General features: G+C 36.1%; 1 protein-coding gene across 16 annotated transcripts in view; it reads right to left on the bottom strand.

The window, feature by feature from the left end:
* The window catches only part of ZRANB3 (zinc finger RANBP2-type containing 3), a 301,572-nt gene that overhangs the window by 134,543 nt on the left and 142,063 nt on the right, over positions 1-24,966 (bottom strand). For 8 of the 16 annotated variants that reach the window (XR_015145498.1, XM_086350708.1, XM_086350691.1 and 5 more), the window contains 2 exons: positions 10,283-10,461; positions 6,555-6,786 (listed from right to left, as the gene is read on the bottom strand). Coding sequence is in view for 12 of the 16 variants with exons in the window: in XM_086350708.1 (XP_086206834.1) it covers positions 6,555-6,786; positions 10,283-10,461 (411 nt within the window). In the remaining 4 variants the exon portion in view is untranslated. Of the gene's footprint in view, positions 1-6,554; positions 6,787-10,282; positions 10,462-11,729; positions 11,868-24,966 lie in introns of those variants that run through there. The other 8 variants (XM_086350767.1, XM_086350732.1, XM_086350726.1 and 5 more) reach the window with 5 other exon arrangements.

The following is a 24,966-nucleotide window of genomic DNA, read 5'->3' on the forward strand; positions in this document are numbered from 1 at the left end:
ATAAAAGGATGATACCAATTTATACTCCCATCAATAGAATCATAAAATCTTTTAATTTTTATAACTTAAATAGGCTGTATACAGCATTTCACTGTTAATAAGCGTTTTAAAAAATGACTGTTTTATTGAGATATAAATTCATATACCACTTTTACTGTTCATTTTTAAAGTGTATATTTCAGTGGCTTTTAGTATATTCAAAATGTGCCTTGATCACCACTATCTAATTCTGGAACATTTTTATCACTCTGAAAATAAAATCTATACCCATTACTAGTCATTTTTTGTTTCCACTCTCTCCCAAACTTGGCAACCACTATTATATTTCCATCGCCTAGAATTTGCCTATTTTGGACATTTCATATAAATAGAATCCTAAAGTATGTAGTCTTTGTGTCTGGCTTTCCCTTAGCATAATGTCTTCAAGGTTCACCCATTTTGTAGAGTATGCTGCAACTGCTGCTCCTAAGTCACTTCAGTTGTGTCCGACTCTGTGTGACCCCATAGACGGCAGCCCACCAGGCTCCCCCGTCCCTGGGATTCTCCAGGCAAGAACACTGGAGTGGGTTGCCATTTCCTTCTCCAATGCAGGAAAGGGAAAAGTCAAAGTGAAGTCGCTCAGTCGTGTCCAACTCTCAGTGACCCCATGGACTGCAGCCCACCAGGCTCCTCCGTCCATGGGATTGTCCAGGCAAGAGTACTGGAGTGGGGTGCCATTGCCTTCTCCCTTTGTAGAGTATATTAGTATTTTACTCCTTTTTACAGCTGTATTTTGTTTATCCATTCAGCAGTTATAGACACTGGCTTTTTTCTACTTTTTGGATTTCATTATGATCAGCTATATATTCAGTTCTCTTGGGTATATACCTAGTAATGGGATTGCTAGGTACTATAGTAATTTGATTTTCAATTTATTAAGGAACTGCCGAAATGTTTTCCAAAGTGGCTTTGTTGCTTTGAAAATCGTGAAAGTGTTAGTCTCTCAGTTGTGTTCGACTCTTTGTGATCCCAGGGACTGTAGCCCATTAGGCTCATCTGTCCATGGCATTCTCCAAGCAAGAATACTGGAGTGGGTAGCCATTCCCTTCTCCAGGAGATCTTCCTGATACAGGTATTGGATCCGGGTCTCTTGCATTGCAGGCAGGCTAAGCCATCTTACCATCTAAGCATCCAGGAAAGCCTTTACATCCTTTTTATATGACAACATACTCCTAAGTAACAAATTGTCCAAAGAAGAAGAAACAAGGGAAATTAGAAATTAGACAAGACTTTGGAATAAATGAAGTTGAGACAATAACATACCAAAATTCAGATCCAATGAAAGCAGTGCTTAGAGTAAAATTATATCTGTATATGTTTATTATTAAAAAAGAAGAAAGTTCTCAAATTAATCATCTAACCTTTAACATTAAGACACTGGAAAAGAAGAGAAAACTATACCCAAAACAAACAGGAGGTATAATATAATTAAGACTAGAATGGAAATAAAATAAAGAAGGGAAAATACAGAAATAAATCAACAAAGCAAAAAGTTGGTTCTTAAAGAGATCAACAAAATTGACAAAATTTTAGCTATAACTGAGAAAAACAAGATGACTCAAATTACTAAAATTAAGAATGAAAGAGGGGACACTACTCTTAGCCGCACAGAAATAACGAAATATTAAAAGAGAGTTCTATGCACAAATGTATGCCAATATACTAGATAATTTAGATGAATGGACAAATTCCTAAAAAAGATACAATACCAAAACTGATTCTAAACTAAATAATCAATCTGAATAGACATTTGATCAGTGAAGAGAATGAGCTGTTAACCTAAATCCATCCACAAGGAAAAGTTTAGACCCAAATAGCTTAACCATCAAATTCACCAAATATTTTTAAAATACAATGTTTTGCAAAATCTTTCAAAATATAGTAGAGAAGAGAACATTTTCCACTTCATTCTTTGACACTAGTAATACTTTAATAACAAAACTGGACCAAGATACAATTTAAAAAAAACCCACTACAAATCAATCTCTCTAATGAATAGAGACACAATGATTGTCAACAAAATATTAACAGACTGAATCCAGCAGTACATGAAAGGATTATATATTATGACCAATGAGTTTTATCTTAGAATGCAAGGTTGGCTTAATATGTGAAAGTCAATTATTATACTATAGCCTATCAATAAAGGACAAAAACATATGAGTACCTCAATAATGAAGAAAAAGCATTTGACAAAGCTCAACATCCTTTCATGATTAAACACTCAGTAAACAAGGGGTAGAAAGGAACTTACTCAACCTGATAAAGGAAATCTTCAAAAACCCACCATTAACAAGGGTTTAGGAGGAACCAGAAATCAAACTGCTAACATTCTTGAGCTCATAGGGAAAGGAATGCAGTTTCAGAAAAACATCTACTTTTGCTTCATTGTCTGAGCTATCAGGGTTTCCCTGGTAGCTCAGACAGTAAAGAATCTGTCTGCACTGCAGGAGACTCGGATTCTATTCATGGTCCAGGAAGTTCCTCTGGAGAAGGGAATGGTAACCCACTCTAGTATTTTTGCCTGGATGGAGAATTCAGTGGAAGAGGAACTGGCAGGCTACATTCCATGGGGTCACAAAAGAGTCAGATACTACTAAGCAACTATCACTCTGCTTCATTGACTAAGCTAAAGGCTTTGACTGTGTGGATCACAGCAAAATTCTTAAAAAGATGGAAATACCAGACCACATTACCTGTCTCCTGAGAAAACTGTATGCAGGTCAAGAAGCAACATAACTGGACATGGAACAACGGACTGGTTCCAAATTGGGAAAGGAATACATTAAGGCTGTATACTGTCACCCTGCTTATTTAACTTATATGCAGACTACATCATATAAAACAACGGGCTGGATGATTAACAAGCTAGAATAAAGGTTGCCCGGAGAAATATCAACAACCTCAGATATGCAGATTATACCATTCTAATGGCAGAAAGTGAAGAAAAACCAAAGAGCATCTCGATGAGGGTGAAAGAGGAGAGTAAAAAAGCTGGCTTGAAACTCAACATTCCAAAAGCTAAGATCATGGCATCCACTTCCATCACTTCATGGCAAATAGAAGCAGAAAAAGTGGAAGCAGTGATAGATTTTCTATTTGGGGGCTCCAAAATCACCGTAGACAGTGACTGCAACCATAAAATTAAAAGATGCTTGCTCCTTGGAAGAAAAGCTGTGACCAACCTAGACAGCATATTAAAAAGCAGAGACATCACTTTGCCAACAAAGGTCCATATAGTCAAAACTAATAGTTTTTCCAGTAGTCATGTATGGATTTAAGACTTGGACCATAAAGAAGGCTGAGAGCTGAAGAATTGACAGTTTTGAATTGTGCTGTTAGAAAAGACTCTTGAGAGTCCCCTGGACAGCAAGGAGATGAAATCAGTCAATCCTAAAGGAAATCAACCCTGAATATTTACTGGAAGGACTGATGCTCAAGCTGAAGCTTCAATACCTTGCCCACTTGATGTGAAGACCTGACTCATTGGAAAAGGCCTTAATGTCGGGAAAGTTCAATTTAGTTCAGGTCGCTCAGTCGTGTCCAGCTCTTTGTGACCCCATGGACTGCAGCATGCCAGGCCTCCCTGTCCATCACCAACTCTCAGAGTTTACCCAAACTCAGGTCCATTGAGTCAATGATGCCATCCAACCATCTCATTCTCTGTCGTCCCCTTCTCCTCCCACCTTCAATCTTTCCCAGCATCAGGGTCTTTTCCAAGGAGTCAGTTCACATCAGGTGGCCAAAGTATTGGAGTTTTAGCTTCAACATCAGTCCTTCCAATGGATATTCAGGACTGATTTAGTTTAGCATGGACTGGTTGGATCTCCTTGCACTCTAAGGGACTCTCAAGAGTCTTCTCCAACACCACAGTTCAAAAGCATCAATTGTTTGGTGCTCAGCTTTATAATCCAACTCTCACATCCATACATGACTACTGGAAAAACCATAGCATTGACTAGACGGATCTTTGTTGGCAAAGTAATGTCTCTGCTTTGTAATATGCTAAGTTGGTCATAACTTTCCTTCCACGGAGTAAGTGTTTTCCTTCCATGGAGTAAGCATCTTTTAATTTCATGGCTGCAATCACCATCTGCAGTGATTTTGGAGCCCCCAAAAATAAAGTCTGTCATTGTTTCCACTGTTTCCCCATCTATTTGCCATGAAGTGATGGGACCAGATGCCATGATCTTAGTTTTCTGAATGTTGAGTTTTAAGCCAACTTTTTCACTCTCTTCTTTCACTTTTATCAAGAGGCTCTTTAGTTCTTCTTCACTTTCTGCCATAAGGGTAGTGTCATCTGCATATCTGAGGTTATTGATATTTCTCCTGGCAACCTTGATTCCAGCTTGTGCTTCCCTCAGCCCAGCGTTTCTCATGATGTACTCTGCATATAAGTTAAGTAAGCAGGGTGACAATATACAGCCTTGACATACTCCTTTTCCTATTTGGAACCAGTCTGTTGTTCCATGTCCAGTTCTAACTGTTGCTTCCTGACCTGCATACACATTTCTCAAGAGGCAGGTCAGGTGGTATGGTATTCCCATCTCTTTCAGAATTTTCCAAAGTTTACTGTGATCCGCAGTCAAAGGCTTTGGCATAGTCAATAAAGTCAATTCCAATCCCAAAGAAAGGCAATGCCAAAGAATGCTCAAACTTTCCCACAATTGCACTCATCTCACATGCTAGCAAAGTAATGCTCAAAATTCTCCAAGCCAGTCTTGAACAATATGTGAACCGTGAACTTCCAGATGTTCAAGCTGGTTGTAGAAAAGGCAGAGGAACCAGAGATCAAATTGCCAACATCTGCTGGATTATCAAAAAAGCAAGAGAGTTCCAGAAAAACATCTCTTTCTGCTTTATTGACTATGCTAAAGCCTTTGACTGTGTGGATCACCATAAACTGTGGAAAGTTCTGAAAGAGATGTTGGGAAAGATTGAAGGCAAAAGCAGAAGCAGGTGGCAGAGGATGAGATGGTTAAATAGCATCACTGACTCAATGGATGTGAATCTGAGCAAACTCTGGGAGATAGTGAAGGACAGGAAAGCCTGGCATGCTGCAGTCCTTGGTTTCACAAAGAGTCAGACGTGACTTAGTGACTGAAGAACAAAACAAGGGCAATACTTAAAGGTGAAAGACTGAATGCTTTCTCGTAAGATTAGGAACAAAATAAAGATGCCCACACTTGCCATTTCCATTCCAAACTGTACTGGAAATTCTAGCCAAGACAATTAGGCAATTTAAATACAATCTTGCATACAGAAAATCCTAAGCAGTCCACTGAAAACTATTAGAAGTAATGAATGAGTTCACCAAGGTTGCAGTATACATGATCAATATGCAATCAACTGTATTTCTACAAATGAAATTAATAAAACAATTCCACTGACAACAGCATCAAAAAGGATAAAATATTTAACAAAAGATGCAGAGGAGTTATCCTATTATAACTACAAAGCACTGTTAGAAATTTAAAACCTAAATAAATTAAAAGATATCCCAAGTTCATGGATTAGAAGACTTAATATTGTTAACATGGCAATACATTCCAAACTGATCTACAGGTCCTACACAATAACTATGAAGCTGGATTGTCTACAGAAGTCGCCAAGTTATTAAAAACAATTCTTAGGAAAATTCAAGGGACCTAGAATATTCAAAATCATCTTGAAAAAGAAAAACAGAGTTGCAAGACTCACACTAGTTTCAGAACTCCTAATTTAGAATTTATAATCTTCTACTTTTTTGGTGAAGAGTCCCAAACATCCCCAATTTGTATAATCATCATAATCTACAAAACCGGGATTTACCCTTGCTTGGAATAGCACCTATCCTGGGTGAGGCATGAAGGTACTGGCATGTAATTACATGCGACACAAGGACCACTACTGTATTGTCAGGGTTCTCTTTCTTATGGTAAGTAATCAATAAGTGATTAGTCATTTTACTATCATCATGCAGAATACACATATCTTTTACATACTCCCATTCTGAAATGATATATTTTGCATATTTTTATAAAGATATAATGAACCCCACAATCCAGGAACATAATTTTGGAACATAAGGAAATTACCTGGGGTCCACTCTTCTACTTCTAGTATTTACAGCAAAAATATAAAAGGTAAAATTGAGAATTTTACCATCATTATCTATGTACTTTTATGTGTCTTTCAGAAGACTTCCAGAGCAGAGAACAAATGTAGAGCCATGGTAATACTCGGAGAGATGTGACACCATAGCTGTCTCTCAGAGTTGGCTTATTACAAATGTATACTAAATGTAAAAATCTTATAATAAAGGTAAAAGACATTTATAAATATACCTATAAGCATGGCTAAGGTTCACACATACATAGATAAAAACAGTCATGGTAACAGATATATTTAGCCATAAATAGATGCCTAGAATTTTCCAATGTGCTCTTATGGCATTTGAAGCATCTAATTTAAAAATTATAAAAACAGTGATTGATGCCATTTTTTTTAAGCCCGAAATATAAGGAATTTAATACCTCTTCGGGTCTTCCCAATGCTGGAGTTCCTGTGAGCAGAATGGCTCGTTTGGCTTTCTGTACTACTGGCAATAAAATCCGGCTGCGAGTTGCACTTCTGGACTTCATGTAGTGTGATTCATCTACAATAACCACTTTGAAGTTCTGATTATTCAGTGCATCTATCAGAGTCTCCGCATCTGTGGTTAAAAGTCCATAACCCAGAACTGTCACTTTGCTGGTTGATATTCTCCTAGAAAACATAATCCATGTACTTAAAAAATATTTTGGTAACCAATGTATCATAGACAATACATTTCTTAGGGAAGAGATACAGAGGAGAAAGAAGAGGAAAAATAAGAAGAGATGATACAATGCTGAAACCCAGTGTCTCTTAATTTACCATCTTTAAATATGATAAATCAGAATCCAAATTTAAAATTTGGTTAAGAAAACGAAATTTATAGTTAAATGGTCTTTGGAATATTTTGACATCCAGGTCGCCACACTTTACTGGGATAATAAGAAAATTACTTTCTGGGAATATTTGCTTCAATGCATCTAGAATTCTTGTATATAAAGTAGGTAATTCGAAGATTAGTTGACTATTCAGTGAAGACTTCCCACCAACGGGATAGCGGTGTTTTTCATCTCAGGCACTACTGTGATTATAAGCAAGACGATAATGTTACAGGTATGTCCAGAGCACTGCAGGGCATTTCACATTTTGAACCCTCTCATTAAAGGCCAGTAGAGTCCCTATCACTGTGACAACAAAAGTGAGGCCCTGGCCCTGGGGTGATATAATTCATATATTTATAATATTCTTTACCACACTGTATGAAATTATTCATTTATATATTTATTTCCCTTATTCTATCATAAGATGGGTGAGGACAGGGAATGTGTCTTATTCTTATTTGTATATACAGTGTTGTGCTCCCCATGAGTCTGTAAAATGAGATAATTAGAAAAATATATTCATTAACAATAAAATGTATCACTTTTGCATTTTCTATATGACCAGTGAAAAACACAGGACAGTGTCAAGTCTTTTGCAGTTCTCTAGTCTCTAACAGAAAATTCAGATCTCCTAAAGAGCCTAATATGAGAAGGCAATGGCATCCCACTCCAGTACTCTTGCCTGGAAAATCCCATGGACGGAGGAGCCTGGTAGGCTGCAGTCCATGGGGTCGCTAAGAGTCGGGCCTGACTGAGCAACTTCACTTTCACTTTTCACTTTCATGCATTGAAGAAGGAAATGGCAACCCTCTCCAGTGTTCTTGCCTGGAGAATCCCAGCGACAGAGGAGCCTAGTGGGCTGCCGTCTATGGGGTCCCACAGAGTTGGACACGACTGAAGCGACTTAGCAGTAGCAGTTTCTAACAGAAAATTCAGATCTTCTAAAGAGCCTAATATGGGTACTAATATTAGTACTAATATGACAATTTTTGCTTTTTTTTTTTTCTGAAGGACAACCGCATTTATACCTTGGATAAATCTACTCAATAAAGGGACTTATGGCACCCCACCTTACATAGAGGTTGCCCAGCCTTACATAGAGGGGAAGGCAATGGCACCCCACTCCAGTACTCTTGCCTGGAAAATCCCATGGACGGAGATTTTCCCATGGTTGGACACGACTGAGCGACATAACTTTCATTTTTCACTTTCCTGCATTGGAGAAGGAAATGGCAACCCACTCCAGTGTTCTTGCTTGGAGAATCCCAGGGACAGGGGAGCGTGGTGGGCTGCCGTCTAGGGGTCGCACAGAGTCAGACACTACTGAAGCGACTCAGCAGCAGCAAGAGCAGCAAGACATTGGGTAAGTTTTTCTGCCCTTAGCTATCATCCTGCAGAAAAGTTACATGCTAGGGTTGAAGCACTATCTAACATATGCCAAATGTTATTCATTTAAAAATATTAGCCACTGTTTTAATTGCAAGAGTATAGTTCCAAAATAGTAATAAAAACTAGAAGGCTTAAATGCTATAAATATGATAGAGGAATATTTTAAGACTACTTCAATGTAAACTTTTTAATAAAGTATAGCTATAGAAAATGATTATAGAGGCTATAATAAATTCTACATTCTCTAAACTATTGTCTTAAATTTCATGCAGCTTTATTAAAAAAGAGGAAAATTTTCATAATTATTATCTACATTTTATTTTGTCCATACAAATATAGTGTCTAAATTTTCTGGGGCCCAAGAAGACATATTTTACTGAATTAGAATTCCAAGGCTGAAAGAGAAAAAGGCAGCTATCTATTTTGTCTGGTTCCTCTTTCTACATTCACAAAGGCCAACTTTATTTCTACAAATACATTTTATGTTAACAATCTTAGAGAATAAAATATAGAAGAATAATACCACACACAAAAGAATCTAACAAAAATCTATATATTTATTTCTAGTAGAAACATAACTTTATTTGTGACTCAGAAATGGTAATTTTGAACTTCTAGGAACATGACAATTTGTATAATTCACCTAGAAACTCAATGTAATAAACTATTAATATTCAAATTGATTGGTTTATTCCAATGGCTGGAAAACAAAATGAGAAAAAGACAGTAACTATACTATGATTTTAGAATAAGGACTTCAAACAGTGACAAAACAAATGTTTTCAATACAGAAAATATTAAAACTATAAATTGAAATAATAAAAAAGTAAAATTGCCTAACATTAATTTTGAGTTACACATAAAACTTGCATATAAAGTAACAACTTAGAAGGCAAAACCTGCCATAGTTGCTGATAATAAAACCTCACAAACTTCAAGTTAATCACTGAAAAGTTGGAAAATTTATTTTTCAACTTCAAAATAGTCAATTTAAAGTATATTTAAGGTATATACAAAGTAGGTATATTCATACGTTTTTAAAGCATGTATATTTTACATTAAAAAAAATACCATAAAGGAACATATAACATTAAATATATGGTTGGTTTTTAGATGGGTAATTCATATTTTAAAATGGAAAATAAAATTCTTTACATTACTTTCTTATGGAGAAACAATGGAAATAGTGACAGACTTTATTTTCTTGGGCTCCAAAATCACTGCAAATGGTGACTGCAGCCATGAAATGAAAAGACGTTTGCCCCTTGGAAGAAAAACTATGACCAACTTAGCATATTAAAAAGTAGACACATTACTTTGCCAACAAAGGTCTGTCTAGTCAAAACTATTGTTTTTCCAGTAGTCATGTATGGATGTGAGAGTTGGACCACAAAGAAGGCTGAGCACTGAAGCACTGATCCTTTTGAACTGTGGTGTCGGAGAAGACTCTTGAGAGTCCCTTGGACTGCAAGGAGATCCAACCAGTCAATCCTAAAGGAAATCAGTCCTGGATATTCATTGGAAGGACTGATGCTGAGGCTGAAACTCCAGTACTTTTGCCATTTGTTTCAAAGAGCCAACTCATTAGAAAAGACCCTGATGCTGGGAAAGATTGAAGGCAGGAAGAGAAGGGGATGACAGAGGATGAGATGGTTGGATGGCATCACTGACTCAATGAACATGAGTTTGAGCAAGCTCTGGGAGATGGTGAAGGACAGGGAAGCCTGGCATGCTGCAGTCCATGGGGTCACAAAGAGCTGGATATGACTGAGCAACTGAACAACAGCAACATTACTTTCTTAATTCTAAATTCTGCGATATTTCATTCCAAACACTGCTATACATTAATTATACACAGGAGGGCTTTTTTTCTTAAAGATTAAAAAAGTTGTTTTTACCCAACATCAGTTTTATTCTGGATAACATTGATTTCTTCAGGACTCAACTCCGGGATCCACTTCTCTATTTCTTCAGTCCAAGGATACCTCAGAGATGAAGGGACCACTATTAGAAGAGGCCATTCCTCCTTATAGAAATAAGCGATGCCAATTGCCTGAACTGTCTTTCCTAGACCCATCTAAATTAGAAACAAATAAATAATGTTCAAATATTAAACATTATTAAACAAATTTATTAAGCAAATTACTAAAAGTTTTCCAAGAGCAGTTATATTACTAGTTACCATTTCAAAGTTTTAAGGCATAACATTCAAGTACAGAGTCAAAAGTTTTCAAAGTTGAAACAAGATCCAGATGAAGATAAATTTTTTCTATCTTGTATTTTAACAACAAATAGAGGATAAGTTAGGCAGGACATGGGAACAGGTAAAGGTAACTTAGGAATGGACACACATGCATACACACACACACACAAAGCACAACCTACACATTTTACTATCAGATCAGATCAGATCAGTCGCTCAGTCGTGTCCGATTCTTTGCGACCCCATGAATCGCAGCACGCCAGGCCTCCCTGTCCATCACCAACTCCCAGAGTTCACTGAGACTCACGTCCATCGAGTCAGTGATGCCATCCAGCCATCTCATCCTCTGTCATCCCCTTCTCCTCCTGCCCCCAATCCCTCCCAGCATCAGAGTCTTTGCCAATGAGTCAACTCTTCGCATGAGGTGGCCAAAGTACTGGAGTTTCAGCTTTAGCATCATTCCTTCCAAAGAACACCCAGGGCTGATCTCCTTCAGAATGGACTGGTTTATCTTAATATTCTATACCTCCTTCCAAGAAATAGCACACAATCCAAACTTTAGCTCTACATAGTCGACCTAATGGTAAATTCTAGCTCTAAGAGAAAAGAACAAGCTTTTACAAAATTTACTTTTGTAAATCTGAACCAAAGAATGACTATGTACCATTAGATATGTTTCCTAGTCCTTGAAGCCTTCCAATCCTTAGAGCTGAAACCCACTTAAATTAGGTTCTGGGACCAACTTAGTTCCAAGACAGTAGAGATTTAAGATTTGAGAGATTCTTTAAATCTCTTAACAATTTAAGAGATTTAAGAATCATCACCTGGCTTGGGATCATTAATGTTGCTTCTTTCCTGCAACAACTCTGACCACGGGCACAGTTCCAGGAACTGAGTCATGGCCTTATTTTGTGTGTGTGGACCATACCACAAATCTGTGCCATAGTTGTGAGTTCCTGGTTTTGCTTCCTTTCAAGGTTTCATAACTCATTTTCTTAATCTCAGTTTCTCTAGATATAGGGCTCTCTTTTCTTCTGCAATATCTTAGGGAATAGAATGCTTTCTTTGGGACTCAGATTCTACCATCAGGTCCTTATATTTCGCTTGCTGCTAAATTTACATAGTATCAATGAGCTGCCTACCTGGACTTTGGTGCATTTCACTTAGTGTGATTAAGAGTGGTCTGTTTTGGCCTGCCAGGCATCAGCTGATGAACCAGTGTTTAAAATTTCCTAATACTGTCTGCTCCTGAGGTCAAGGATGTAGGTCTTCCCAGATACTGTAAAATGTAGAGGAAAACAGGCAGGACATTCTGAGATAAACAGGAGCAATATTTTTTTTCAATATATCTCCTGGAGTAATGGAAACAAAAGCAAAAATAAACAAAGAAGACCTAACTAAACTTAAAAGTTTTTGCACAGCAAAGGAAACCATAAACAAGAAGAAAAGACAATCTACAGAATGGGAGAAAACAGTTGTAAACAAAATGACTGACATGGGACTCATTTCCAACATACACAAAAACAACTCATGTTTCAATATCAAAAAGACAATCCAGTCAAAAAATGAATAGAAGATCTAAACAGACATGTCTCCAAGGAAGACAAACAGATGACCAACAGACATGAAAAGATGTTCAACATCACTAATATTAGAAAAATGTAAATCAAAACTGCAATTAGGTATCACCTCACACTACTCAGAATGGCCATCATGAAAAGGTTTACAACTAATAAATGCCGGAGAGGGTGTGGAGGAAAGAGGAACCCTTCTACACTGTTGGTAGGAAAACAAATTGGTGTAGCCACTATGGAAAAGAGTATGGAGGTTTCTTATGAAGCTAAAAATAGAGTAACCATATAACCCAGTAATACCACTCCTGGGCACATATCTGGAGAAAACTGATTTGAAAATATACACACACCCCAGTGTTTATAGCAGCACTAAACCCAATTAGGAGAAGGCAATGGCACCCCACTCCAGTACTCTTGCCTGGAGAATCCCATGGATGGAGGAGCCTGGTAGGCTGCAGTCCATGGGCTCGCTAAGAGTCGGACACGACTGAGCGGCTTTACTTTCACTTTTCACTTTCATGCATTGGAGAAGGAAACAGCAACCCACTCCAGTGTTCTTGCCTGGAGAATCCCAGGGACGGCAGAGCCTGGTGGGCTGCCGTCTATGGGGTCACACAGAGTCGGACACGACTGAAGCGACTTAGCAGCAGCAAACCCAATTAAAAACCAAATCAGTCTCATTTCCTTGGAGAGCAAAGGAAAGTCATGTCTTAATATATATCAATAAGGAGGCATTGTGATTTAAATGAAAAGTTTTCCTTGAGTTTTATAGCTTGAGCGAGAAATTTCAGAATCTAACTTGGAATCACCGAAAAGAACAAATTTCTGAATCTGCATAACTGATCAGGTATCTGAATTATCTGAAGATAATACCCTATCCTGGTTGGACAATTCACCTAAAAAGTGAGATTCCAGTCTGTTTTTATCTAGTTATCTTTCATGGAAACAACCCTAAATTCATCATCTCTTTGTTAAAGATCATTTAGTTAAATGAATAATGGTGATTTCGAGAAACTAGAAAGATTTACCTACACAAAGTAAAGCAAGCAAAGCAATCAGTTGTTAATGTTCTCAAGTATTTATTTTTTAGGTATTTGCTGTTGCTTGTTCCTTTTTTGGGAACCATCAGTACAAGATAGTTTAATAGGACAAATTCAAACAAAAGATGATTCCAAATTAAAAAATAAAAGTATATTAATGTAGTCTCATGTTCCCATTAAGGAAAGAAATGATCCATAGCATAGAATAGCTGTTTTTTAGATAAAATTTATCAAAAGGAAAATAACTGTATGAAACTATTTTTATTGGAGAAATAAACTTTCAAATTATGTACTTAGGTTTCAATACTTTGCAAATAAGTTTAAATAGCCTAACATTCAGTTATAAAAGCAATAACACACTTCAAGTAACTTAAGCATAAAGAAGTAACCCCATTCAAAAGGTGGTTTAAAGCTCTTGGCTTTAACTACCATAGCATTTGTTAAAGTAGAATAACACAATGTTTCAGAACAATTAAGCCTAAATCACCTATTTGGAACAAAATCCTTGACTCAATAATAATACAGCTGTTTAGGTAACTACCTAGGAAGAATTATATAAAGAATATACTAACTTCAAGAGAACATTTTATCAATATTTTCATAATAATCAATCATTGTTATACTAGGGAGAACAATTTTACATTTTCTAAATGTCTTTTTCCATAAAATTATTAAGATCAACTAAATAACAATGGTCCTGACATGCTAATGTCTGTTTCTTTCTTTCTTTTTTTTTTCATCATGATAACTTTTAGATAGCAACTATATACAGAAGATGCCTGGTGATTGAAAAATTTTTGAAACATAAAATTTTTGCTGATTTTCAAGTTATAAGCAGCTTGTAGCTTTTAGGGTTGAGATCTGGATTGTTTTTAGAATAGGTGGTCTATTTGTTCTAGAAGATACCCCTTTGGAGGACCCTTTTAGGTGTGTAGATTTAAAATTTTAATGAAGAACTGAATTAAAGAAATCCACATAGAAAAATTAAGAAGTATTAAATGCAGAAAACGCTTCCTCCTTTGCACCTAAAGGCAGGAAATAAATTCTCCTTCTGGCCACAGACTCTTATAACTCCAGGAAGGAACCAGACGAATCTACAAACAAACCTCATTAAACTAACCCTTATCTTCCTAGTTATATTTTCACCATATACCAGCCCTAGCCCAAACCCTGTTGCCTTGTCAATTTTTCACAAATTTACTGTTTCATTATCTAAAAGGTATACCAATTTCCTGTTCTGGTCACTTCAAGTCCTCATTTTCTTGTGATGGTTCTCAAGTACATGAAAAAATTCAGCATAATTTGCATATCTTCCTGTTATCCAATTTATCTTGGTCAGTTTAGTTTTCAGACCCAGCCAGAGACCCTAAGAGAGTCAAGGAAAACTCTTCATTTCTCTGCACTAACCACTTGGAAATGTAATAAAAGTAGGTCTTTGCCTCACCCCTCACTAGAAGACAATTTCCAGAAAGATCAAATATTTATGTACTAAGAAGGAACAAAGAAAGGTAATAGAAAAATATGTGTAGAAATAAAAACAGAGTAGACATTTTAATTCACTATACCAAATCCAAAAAACATAAAGGAAAATACAGTGAGAATTACATGGAAACAAAACAACAACAAAATGTAATACAAATGACAAAAGGCCAAGTTCCTCAATTTATGAAAAGCTTCTATCAAAAGGGGAAAGAAAAAAAAAAGACAAACAATCCAATGGAGAAAAGAACTGAATGACCAATTTATATATGTTAAGTACGCTTAACAACCATCAAAAAATGCCCAAGGTCACTCATACTTAGGGATGAAGAAACCAAAACCTTGAGAACCCATTTTTTCACCTATAGAATAAGATGAACAAAAACTAAAGATATGATAACAGTGTTGGAGAGAGTACGAAGAAATCTGCACTTATACACTGTTGCGGATCTAAACCAGTAATGTGGCCATCCAGCAAGTCCAGTCATTTCAGTTTATCCAGGGATATGCTTGCATAGTACACAAAATCACTAAAGAAGATATTGGTTAGAGAAATTATGGTACCTCCATATAATGAGACATTAGGTAATATTCTTATATGGAAAGACTGGAAAGCCATAGGATGCAAATACTGTACTGAAAGAAAAATAGAATGGTGAATATAATTCAGTTAGTACTGAGAAAGGAGAGAGAGAGAAGAGAAGACAGAGAGGGGAAGAAAGGGAAAGAGGAAAGAAAATAGGAAGGAAGGATAGGAACTATTGATAGCATAACCATTGGAGGGAGGGCTTGCAGGGGTAGGACTGGAAGGAAAATACTGACTTTGAGCTTGTATTGTCTTCCATGCAGTGTACTTATCCCCCTGAATAAATATTACTTGGAGGGGGCAGTAAAGAAGAGACAGAAAAGTTCTTTTAAAAATACGCAAGAGTGGGAAGGAGTCAAGATGGCAGAACAGGAGGACGTGGAATTCGTCTTTCCTCTTAAGTATATCAAGAATACATCTATAAATGGAACAACTGCGGAGGGAGAAATACTCCAAAACTCATTCTAAGAGGTCACCATGACCTGGATACCAAAACCAAACAACGATATCACAAAAAAAGAAAATTACAGACCAATATTACATTTGAACACAGCCGCAAAAATCCTCAACAAAATACTAGCAAACAGAATCCAACAACACATTAAAAGGATCATATACCATGATCAAGTAGGATTTATCTCAGGAATCCAAGGATTCTTCAATATATACAAATGAATCAATGTGATATATTAACAAATTAAAGAATAAAAAACAAATGATCTTCTCAATATATACAGAAAAAGCTTTTGGCAAAATTCAATATCCATTTATGATAAAAACTGCAGAAAGCAGCACAGTGGGAACCTACTTCAACATAATAAAGACCTTATATGACAAGTCTAGAGCAAACATCATTCTCAGTAGCGAAAAAGTGAAAGCATTTACTCAAAGATCAGGAAAAAGACAAGTATTCCCACTCTTTGCCACTCTTACTCAACATAATTTTGGAAGTCCTATCCACAGCAATCAGAGAAGAAGAAATAAAAGGAAAACAAACTCAAAAAGAAGTAAAACTGTCACTGTTTGCAGATGACATAATAGTATAAAAAGAAAATCCTAAAGATGCCACCAAAAAACTACTAGAGCAAATCAATGAATCTGATAAAGTTGTAGGATACAAAGTTAATGTACTTCTATACACTTACAACAAAAGATCAGAAAGAAAAATTAAGGAAACAATTTACCATTGCAACAAAAAGAATAAAACTACCTAAGGAGGCAAAAGATTGTACTCAGAAAACTATGAAACACTGATGAAAGTAATCAAAGATGACACCAACAGAGAGATATATCATGTTCTTAGATGGAAAGAATCAATATTGTGAAAAATGACTATACTACCCAAAGCAATCTACAGGCTCAATGAAATCCCTATCAAATTACCAATGACACTTTTCACAGAACTCAAACAAAAAATTGTACAATGTGTATGGAGACACAAAAGAACTTGAATAGCCAAAGCAATCTTGAGAAAGAAAAATGCAGCTGGAGGAATAAATCTTCCTGACTTCAGACTGTACTACACAGCTATGGTAATTAAGACATTATGGTACTAGCACAAAAACACAAATATAGATTAATGGGAAAAAATGGAAAGCCCAGACATAAACTCATACACCTATGGTGACTTCATCTATGACAAAGGAGGCAAGAATATACAGTGGATAAAAAAGTCTCTTCAATAAGTGGTGCTGGGAAAACTGAACAGCTACATGTAAAAGAATGAAACTAAAACACTCCCTAACACCATGCATAAAAATAAACTCAAAATGGATTAAAAACCTAAATGTAAGGTGAGCCAATATAAAACTCTTAGAGGAAAACTTAAAACACTCTATGACATACATCATAGCAAGATCTTTTTTGACCCACCTCCCAGAGTAATAAAAATAAAAATAAATAAATGGGACCCAATTAAAGTTAAAAGCTTTTGCTCAGCAAAGGTAACCATAAACAAAGCATAAAGACAACCCTCAGAATGGGAGAAAATGTTTGCAAACAAAGCAACATAGCATTAATTTCCAAATATATACAAATAGCTCATGAGGCCCAGTATAAAAAAAAAAAAAAATCAAAAAATGGGCAGAAGATTTAAATAGGCATCTCTCCAAAAACATACAGCTGGCCAAGGGGCACATGAAAAGATGCTTAACATCATTAATCATTAGAATGCAAAACAAAACTCCAATGGGGTATCACCTTACAGTGATCAGAATGGCCATCATGAAAAATCTACTAACAATAAATGCTGGAGAGGGTGTGGATAAAAGGGAATCTTCCTACACTGTTGGTGGGAATGTAAATTAATACCACCACTATGGAAAACAGTATGGAGGTTCCTTTAAAAACCAAAAATAGAACTACCATAGGACCCCAGCAATCCCACCTCTGGGCTTTTATCCAGAGAAAGCTCTAATTCAAAAACATACATCCACCACAATATTCATTGCAGCCCTACTTTCAATAGCCAGGACATGGAAGCAATCTAAATATCCAACAACAGATGAAAGGATAAAGAAGATGTGTATACATATACATGAGTCTGAGTGAACTCCGGGAGTTGGTGATAGACAGGGAGGCCTGGCGTGCTGCAATTCATGGGGTCGCAAAGAGTCGGACACGACTGAGCGACTGATCTGATCTGATCTGATACATATACAATGAAATATTACCCAGCCATAAAGAGGAAGAAAATTCTGTCATTTGCAGAGACATGCATGGCCCTAGACACTGACATACACAGTGAAGTAAATCAGAAATAGAAAAACAAATATCATACATTAATACAGAAATGGGGAATCTAGAAAAGTGGTATAGATGATCTTATTCACAAAGCAGAAATAGAGACACAATGTACATTAAAAAATGTATGTATACCAAGGGAGAAGGGTAGAGTGGAATGAATTGGGAGATTGGGATTAATATATATATAATACAATATATAAAACAGATAACTAATAAGAACTTACTATACAGCACAGGGAACTTCACTCAGAACTCTATGGTGACTCAAATGAGCAGGAAATCAAAAAAAGAGGGGATATCTATATCTATAAACATATATACATATATACTGACACAGCAGTGTACAGCAACCATATTCCAATTTTTTTTAAAGTAAATTAAAAAATATGCAAGAGACCATTTGAGAAGTAGCAAATTTCTGAGTATTGGTAATGTTTATGGCAACATCTGGGCATCTACTATGACTTTCTAAAAAAGTCACAGTATACTGAAGTACTGTAACTTTTAGCTGGAGTGGTAGGGTGGTGAAGGAGGGAAAAGGAAAGGGTAGAACGGGAGAGGAATGAGGAAAGGGAGAGATGTGAACTAAACACACGTATTTAAGTACAGAATGAAAAAAGTCCTTTTCCAAAAGAAATATTGGTTAAACCCACACTCAGGGAAAAACAAAGAAGCAAAACGAAGAAGTCCAGGGTGGCTTGTTTCATCCTATTTCTGCTGATGATTATTAGGTCTAGACTCAAGGTAAGTCACTTTTCCTTAATATGCTTGGATTTTCAATATGTAACAGTGTGGTGGCTATGTATTATAATACTCATTTCAAGGGAATAAGTGGGAAAATGTATAAGGAATAATTATTGTTTCCCAGGAAAAAAACGATTTAGGTCAATAAAAAAAACAATCATGATGTTTTGAACTACAAAACAGAATGAAAAACAATTAACATAGACTATAACATTTTAGAAGAATTTCAAGTTATAGTTGTATTCTGGGAAGCAATCTGTTCATACCATATTCAAAATCTTCACCACCCCAAAATAAGCCTCTTTGGAATAAGGATTATTTTGAGCTGTATTTTTGAGAAATAGCACACACAGGAGAAGCTTTGAAGTTGAAGTAAAAGCTACCCTTTTGAAAGGAAAATCTACATTTATAAAAGAGATCTCTATTTTTAAGGTATCTCCCTCTTAATATCTGGAATAGAGGGATCACTCTAAAATTACGACACTCTTAGCAATGGAGAAGGCACTGACTGAAATCCGCATAACAAATCATACCCTTGCTAACCATGGTTTTCTCGGAAACTTCCTATAACCCCTCTTCCCCATCCCTGGCCCCTGTCATATTTCCTTTGTGTTTAGCTGAACATGGTATTTAAGGTGGTGGCTTGAGTCATTTAAAGAATTTTACTCATTTTCTAGGTATCTCCCTTGTATATATGTTAATAGACTGATCTTTGTTTTTCTCTTGTTAATCTGTCTTTTATTGCAGGGAGTCTCAATCAAGAACTGAAAAAGGTAGAAGAAAAATTATATTTCCTCTCCTACATTCATATTTAATCTTGAAATGATCACAAATTAGTAAAAATGAGATAACTTTAATGTAAAATGCTCAAAAATGTATGTATTATCATTCAAACAGTAGTACTCCTAAGGTAAAATATGTATTACTAAAAGATCATGACAGAAAAATATAGGTTGGTAACACTAAGTAGTTCAGAAGTAGATATTTCATATATTTTTCCTATCTTTAAAAAACCTGCTTTGTAAAATCAAAATTAGGTGAGCAAACTCTAATAAGATTCTTTTCATTTTCCCCATATGTATTATAGGATTAGTGCCTTGGCAATTTCTAGAAAATGAGAGCTCAACACAACACAAAGAATACAATTACAGATGCTTAGAATAAAAAGAAAGAAAAGAAAAGGAGAAAGAGAAAAAGTGAACCAATCTTTTGTTAATGTTCTAGGTTCTTAAAATCTATTAAACTTATGAATGGCTTGTATACTAATTAAAAATTTAGACTTTGAGGCACCAAATTCCCAACCCTGACTTAAAAGAACTGGACTTCTAAAATAAGGACCCCTAAAAAAAAAAATAAGGAGCCCTAAAGTGATTCTCATACGGATGGCTCTCAGACTGCATTTTGAGATTAATTACTCTAAAGATTAAACACTGGAGAAAAATATCAGAGTGCTTTTGCCTAATTTTTTTGCCATATTCTTCTCAGAAAAAAAAAAAAAAAAGAGGAAACCAAAATTAACACTTTCAGGACTTCCCTGGTGGGTCTAGTGGTTACAAATCCACCTGCCAATGCAGGTGACATGGTTTCAGTTCTTGATCTGGGAAGATTCCACAGGCCATGGAGCAACTAAGCCCGTGGGCCACAACTGTTGAGCCCATGAGCCCTAGAGCTTGTGCTCCACAACAAAGAGAACCCACCACAAGGAGAAGCCTGCTCACCGCAACTACAGAGAAGCCCCCGCTAGCCACAATTAGCTAAAGCCCTCATGCAGCAACAAAGACCCAGTGCAGCCAAAATTAATAGTTTTTTTTTTTTAAATAAACACTTGCAGGATTTTATTCTTGAACTTCTTATTAATTTCTGGGGACTCTTGTTCCTTAACTGATTTTCAACTACATTTCTGAGGCAGTATAAACACAGTACTTTCTATTTCACGATAATATACTATACAGAGTAACTTTAAGAAACACAGAATTTGGCTACTAACTTCACAATCTATTTAGATTAATTTATTAAATCTATGATAAACTAACAATTTAATAGAAAAAAATTAATTTGAGCAGTTTAATACAGGCTTTGAGAAGGAATCTAATTTGTGTATTAATTTAATTATTTCAGGTAAACAAAGTGCTATATTTAAGTCAATATAAACAAAACTTAATTGTCTTTAACAGCTAGAGGAATAAATTAACTTACATCACTAAAATTTACATTTGTAATGAACAGAGAAATAAAAGTGCATTAAAGAAAAAAAGTATGAAAAATACAAAATTACCCATGTTCTATAATAATGCTGTGAATGCTGATCACAAAAGTAAATAATAAGGTCTCTCAAAAGCATATGAAAACAAAGACTAAGAAACAAAGGACAGACAGTGAATATCTACACTCAGCACACTTATTATTGCCAATAATGATCACAAATCAACTCAGCTAGATATTTGATAAAAGAAAAATTAGTAAATCCTTTGCCTGGGTAGTGTAAATAATTACAGCATGATGTTTTGTATCCTTTTTTTATGTGGCAAGACTATAATTAATTTGAAGACAAAGAACAAAGAACCTCATGTTGAAGTTCAGATAGTATATTAAAATAATATTTTCTTCAATTATATAATGGCATAGAAATCATGCTGGAAGTGAAGTAAATAAATAAGGTCACCACTTATTTCTGACAAGAAGGAAATTACTTTTGTTTTCAAATAAGAAATTAATGTAAATCAATCAAATGTTTCAGACAAAATTTTTACAAGGTTATTAGAATGCCTTCAGTTGAACAAGTACTTGTATTTTATCTGTCAATTCTTGTGTTGACACATACCAATCACTTTACAACCATTAGAATGAACCTGAAACTTCAACCCAGGAATTTTTGAAGTAATTTAAGCAATATCAGATTCACTACTCAGATTCAGAACTGAGACTCATTTAAAAATGGGTCTTTACATGTATTACAAAGGAAGTACACAGGAAGTCTTCCCAAGATAACATTTCACTCATTGGAAAAGACTGATGCTGGGAAAGATTGAGGTCAGGAGGAGAAGGGGGCGACAGAGGATGAGATGGTTGGATGGAATCACCAACTCAATGGACATGAGTTTGAGCAAACTCTGGAAGACAGTGAAGGACAGGGAAGCCTGGTGTGCTGCATTTCATGGGGTCACAAAGAGTTGGACATGACTTAGCAACTGAGCAACAACAACAAACAGGAAGGCTTTCTAAGATATTTGTTTTTTAATTTTTTTAAAGAAAAGTAAGAATAATAAGTGGTTACATAAAATGAAAAGAAAACAAGGAAAAAGAAAACAAAAGGCTAAACACATCTTCTACCAGTTGCCAAAATGCCACTAATGACTGAAGACAGAGCCCTAAGGAGTGAGGTAGATAGCCTTCAAAGGTTAAAAAATAAAGGACGATCACAAAAGCCCGAGGTTAGGCATTATTTGCTGGAAAGGAAACAAGAATGTGAATCATATAAGGCTGCAAAATCAATCTGTCATTCTAAGAAAAAGACACGAGATGTTACCAAAAATAAAAATTGCAGTTTAAACTGAGAGGCAGTAAAGAAAAACTCAGGACTCTTAAGGAATAAGACAGAAAATGATGAATGTTTTGAAAACATTAAATACTGAAAAATTAATTTTTGTTTGTGGCACCCCACTCTAGTACTCTTGCCTGGAAAATCCCATGGATGGAGGAGCCTGGTGGGCTGCAGTCCATGGGGTCCCTAAGAGTCGGACACGACTGAGTGTCTTCACTTTCACTTTTCACTTTCATGCATTGGAGAAGGAAATGGCAACCCACTCCAGTGTTCTTGCCTGGAGAATCCCAGGGACGGGGGCGCCTGGTGGGCTGCCGTCTATGGGGTCGCACAGAGTCGGACACGACTGAAGCAACTTAGCAGCAGCAGCAGCAGAGAATCTTTAAAGAGATGATTTGGGGGGCTAAAAATCAACCATACCACATTAAGGCAAAATTTCCTGGGTTCAAACCAGTTTTCTCCACTAGAGTAGAATCTGTATAGGTTGTTTCAGTGTTAGAGTTACAGTTTCCTACAATGTAATGTCACATGAACCCCAGGGAAGTATTACAGCAAGGAGAAATATTTTTGATTTCTGACATTTTTATTAGATAGGGATGCACCTTGTTTTCCCAATATAATTAAATATATTATTGGATCACTTCACTCTTCTTTCTCTTCTGTCTTCTGTTAGAACTAATAATGGCCCCAAATTTCTTAAATGAATCTATGTACAGAATATGCTCAAGAGTGTACAGCCTGTCAATTATTACTTAAGGAATTCAATTTTAATCTATAAAAAGAAATGAGATATGTCAAAATTATGATAATGGCATCATATCCGAGTCACAGTCCTCATTTATTAAATACTATTCATGTCAAAATAAAAAATTGACTCTGGTTTTATAGAACCAGTTGACTAGAGAAAATGTAATATATCTGAACTTCAGAAATTTTAAGGAAATGTTATCTAAGAAAATCTTCCAAGACACAAAGTCAAATTGGGTCTAGAATCAAAATAAATCCTACTTGCAAAGTACTAATAACTAACAATAAAAAATAAATAATAAAAGTTAATTTTAAAAGATTTATTTATTTTTAATTGAAGGAAATTTGGTTTACAGTATCGTATTTGTTTCTACCAAACATCAATATGATCAGCCAAAAGTTAATTCATATGGCAAAGTTACATATGTTAAGGAAAATTAAAATACAATGAAAATGTTGGAATAAAAAAAATAATACAGGAGTTCCCTGGTGGCTCAGTGGTGAAGGATGCACCTGCCAATGCAGGAGACATAAGTCTGATCCCTGGTCCAGGAAGATCCCATGAGCCATAGAGCAACTAAGCCCATGTGCCAGAACTACTGAGCCTGTGCTCTAGAGCCCAGGGGCCCCAACTACTGAGGCCATGTTCAGCAACTCCTGAAGCCCATGCACCCTAGAGCCTGTGCTCCACAACAAGAGGAGCCACCACAATGAGTAGCCAGAGCATCACAGAGAGTAGCTCCCACTCGCCGCCACTAGAGAAAGCCCATGCACAGTAACAAAAACCAAGAGCAGTAAAAAACAAAGAAAAAAATATTTTTAAGTAATACATGTTAGGAATTAATGGTAGAATTTTTAAAGTAAGATAAACTCAATTGATAAATTGATATATTATGAAATAACCTAAAATATAAGGATCCCTGGTAGCTCAGATGGTAAAGAATCTGCCTGTAATGCAGGAGACATGGATTTGATCCCTGGGTCAGAAAGATCCCCTGGAGAAGGAAATGGCAACCCACTCCAGTATTCTTGCCTGGAGAATTCCATGGACAGAGGAGCCTGGTGAGCTACAGTCCATGGGATCGCAAAGAGTCAGACACGACTGAGGGACTAACCTAGCCTAAAATATGGACTTTAAATAAAAGTATACTGAAAAGTGATGGAATAACTGATAATATTACTTCATCTATCTATTCTAATGTTATTTGTCATTAATACCCTCAGTACTAATACTAACAAAATATATAAAGAATCATTTCATTTTACATGTAAACTCACACAGGACAGGAAAGAAAAAGGTCTTGGAGCAGCAAAAGTGAAGAGTAAGGAGACACCTAACTTAGAACTGTGTACGAGATTTAAGTAAAGGGCCTAACTTGTCTCAGAGCTGATAATCTTGAGTAACTAAAAGCAGGTTAAACTATGCTTAGTGGCTCAGACAGTAGATTCTGTCCACAGCATGGGAGACCCATGTTCGATCCCCAGGTCGGGAAGATCCTCTGAAGAAGGGAATGGCTACCCACTGGAGAATCCCAGGGACGGGGGAGCCTGGTGGGCTGCCGTCTATGGGGTCGCACAGAGTTGGACACGACTGAAGTGACTTAGCAGCAGCAGCAGCAGCCAGTATTCCTGCCTGGAGAATTCCATGGACAGAGAGACTGGCAGTTACAGTCCATGGGGGCCCAAAGAGTTGGACACGACTGACAGAGTAACAGTCTCATGCTTAGTGTACAAAGTTTAAAGAAGCAGGAATATACAGAAAAAATTTGAAAAAAAAAAAACAAAAAAAACCTCTGTCTTTCAAATGTTATGACAAAAATAAAATTGAATACCTCACTGTCCTAAAAACTTTTACTCTAGAAATATGTCATTTAAGCTTAAATACTTAAAATTTTAAAAAGCAGGAAAATAATATCATTAAAA

The sequence above is a fragment of the Bos grunniens genome, chromosome 2, assembly GCF_055505025.1.
Source record: "Bos grunniens cultivar Pamir isolate PY7600 chromosome 2, Bosgru_T2T1.0, whole genome shotgun sequence".
Classification (NCBI taxonomy): domain Eukaryota; kingdom Metazoa; phylum Chordata; class Mammalia; order Artiodactyla; family Bovidae; genus Bos; species Bos grunniens.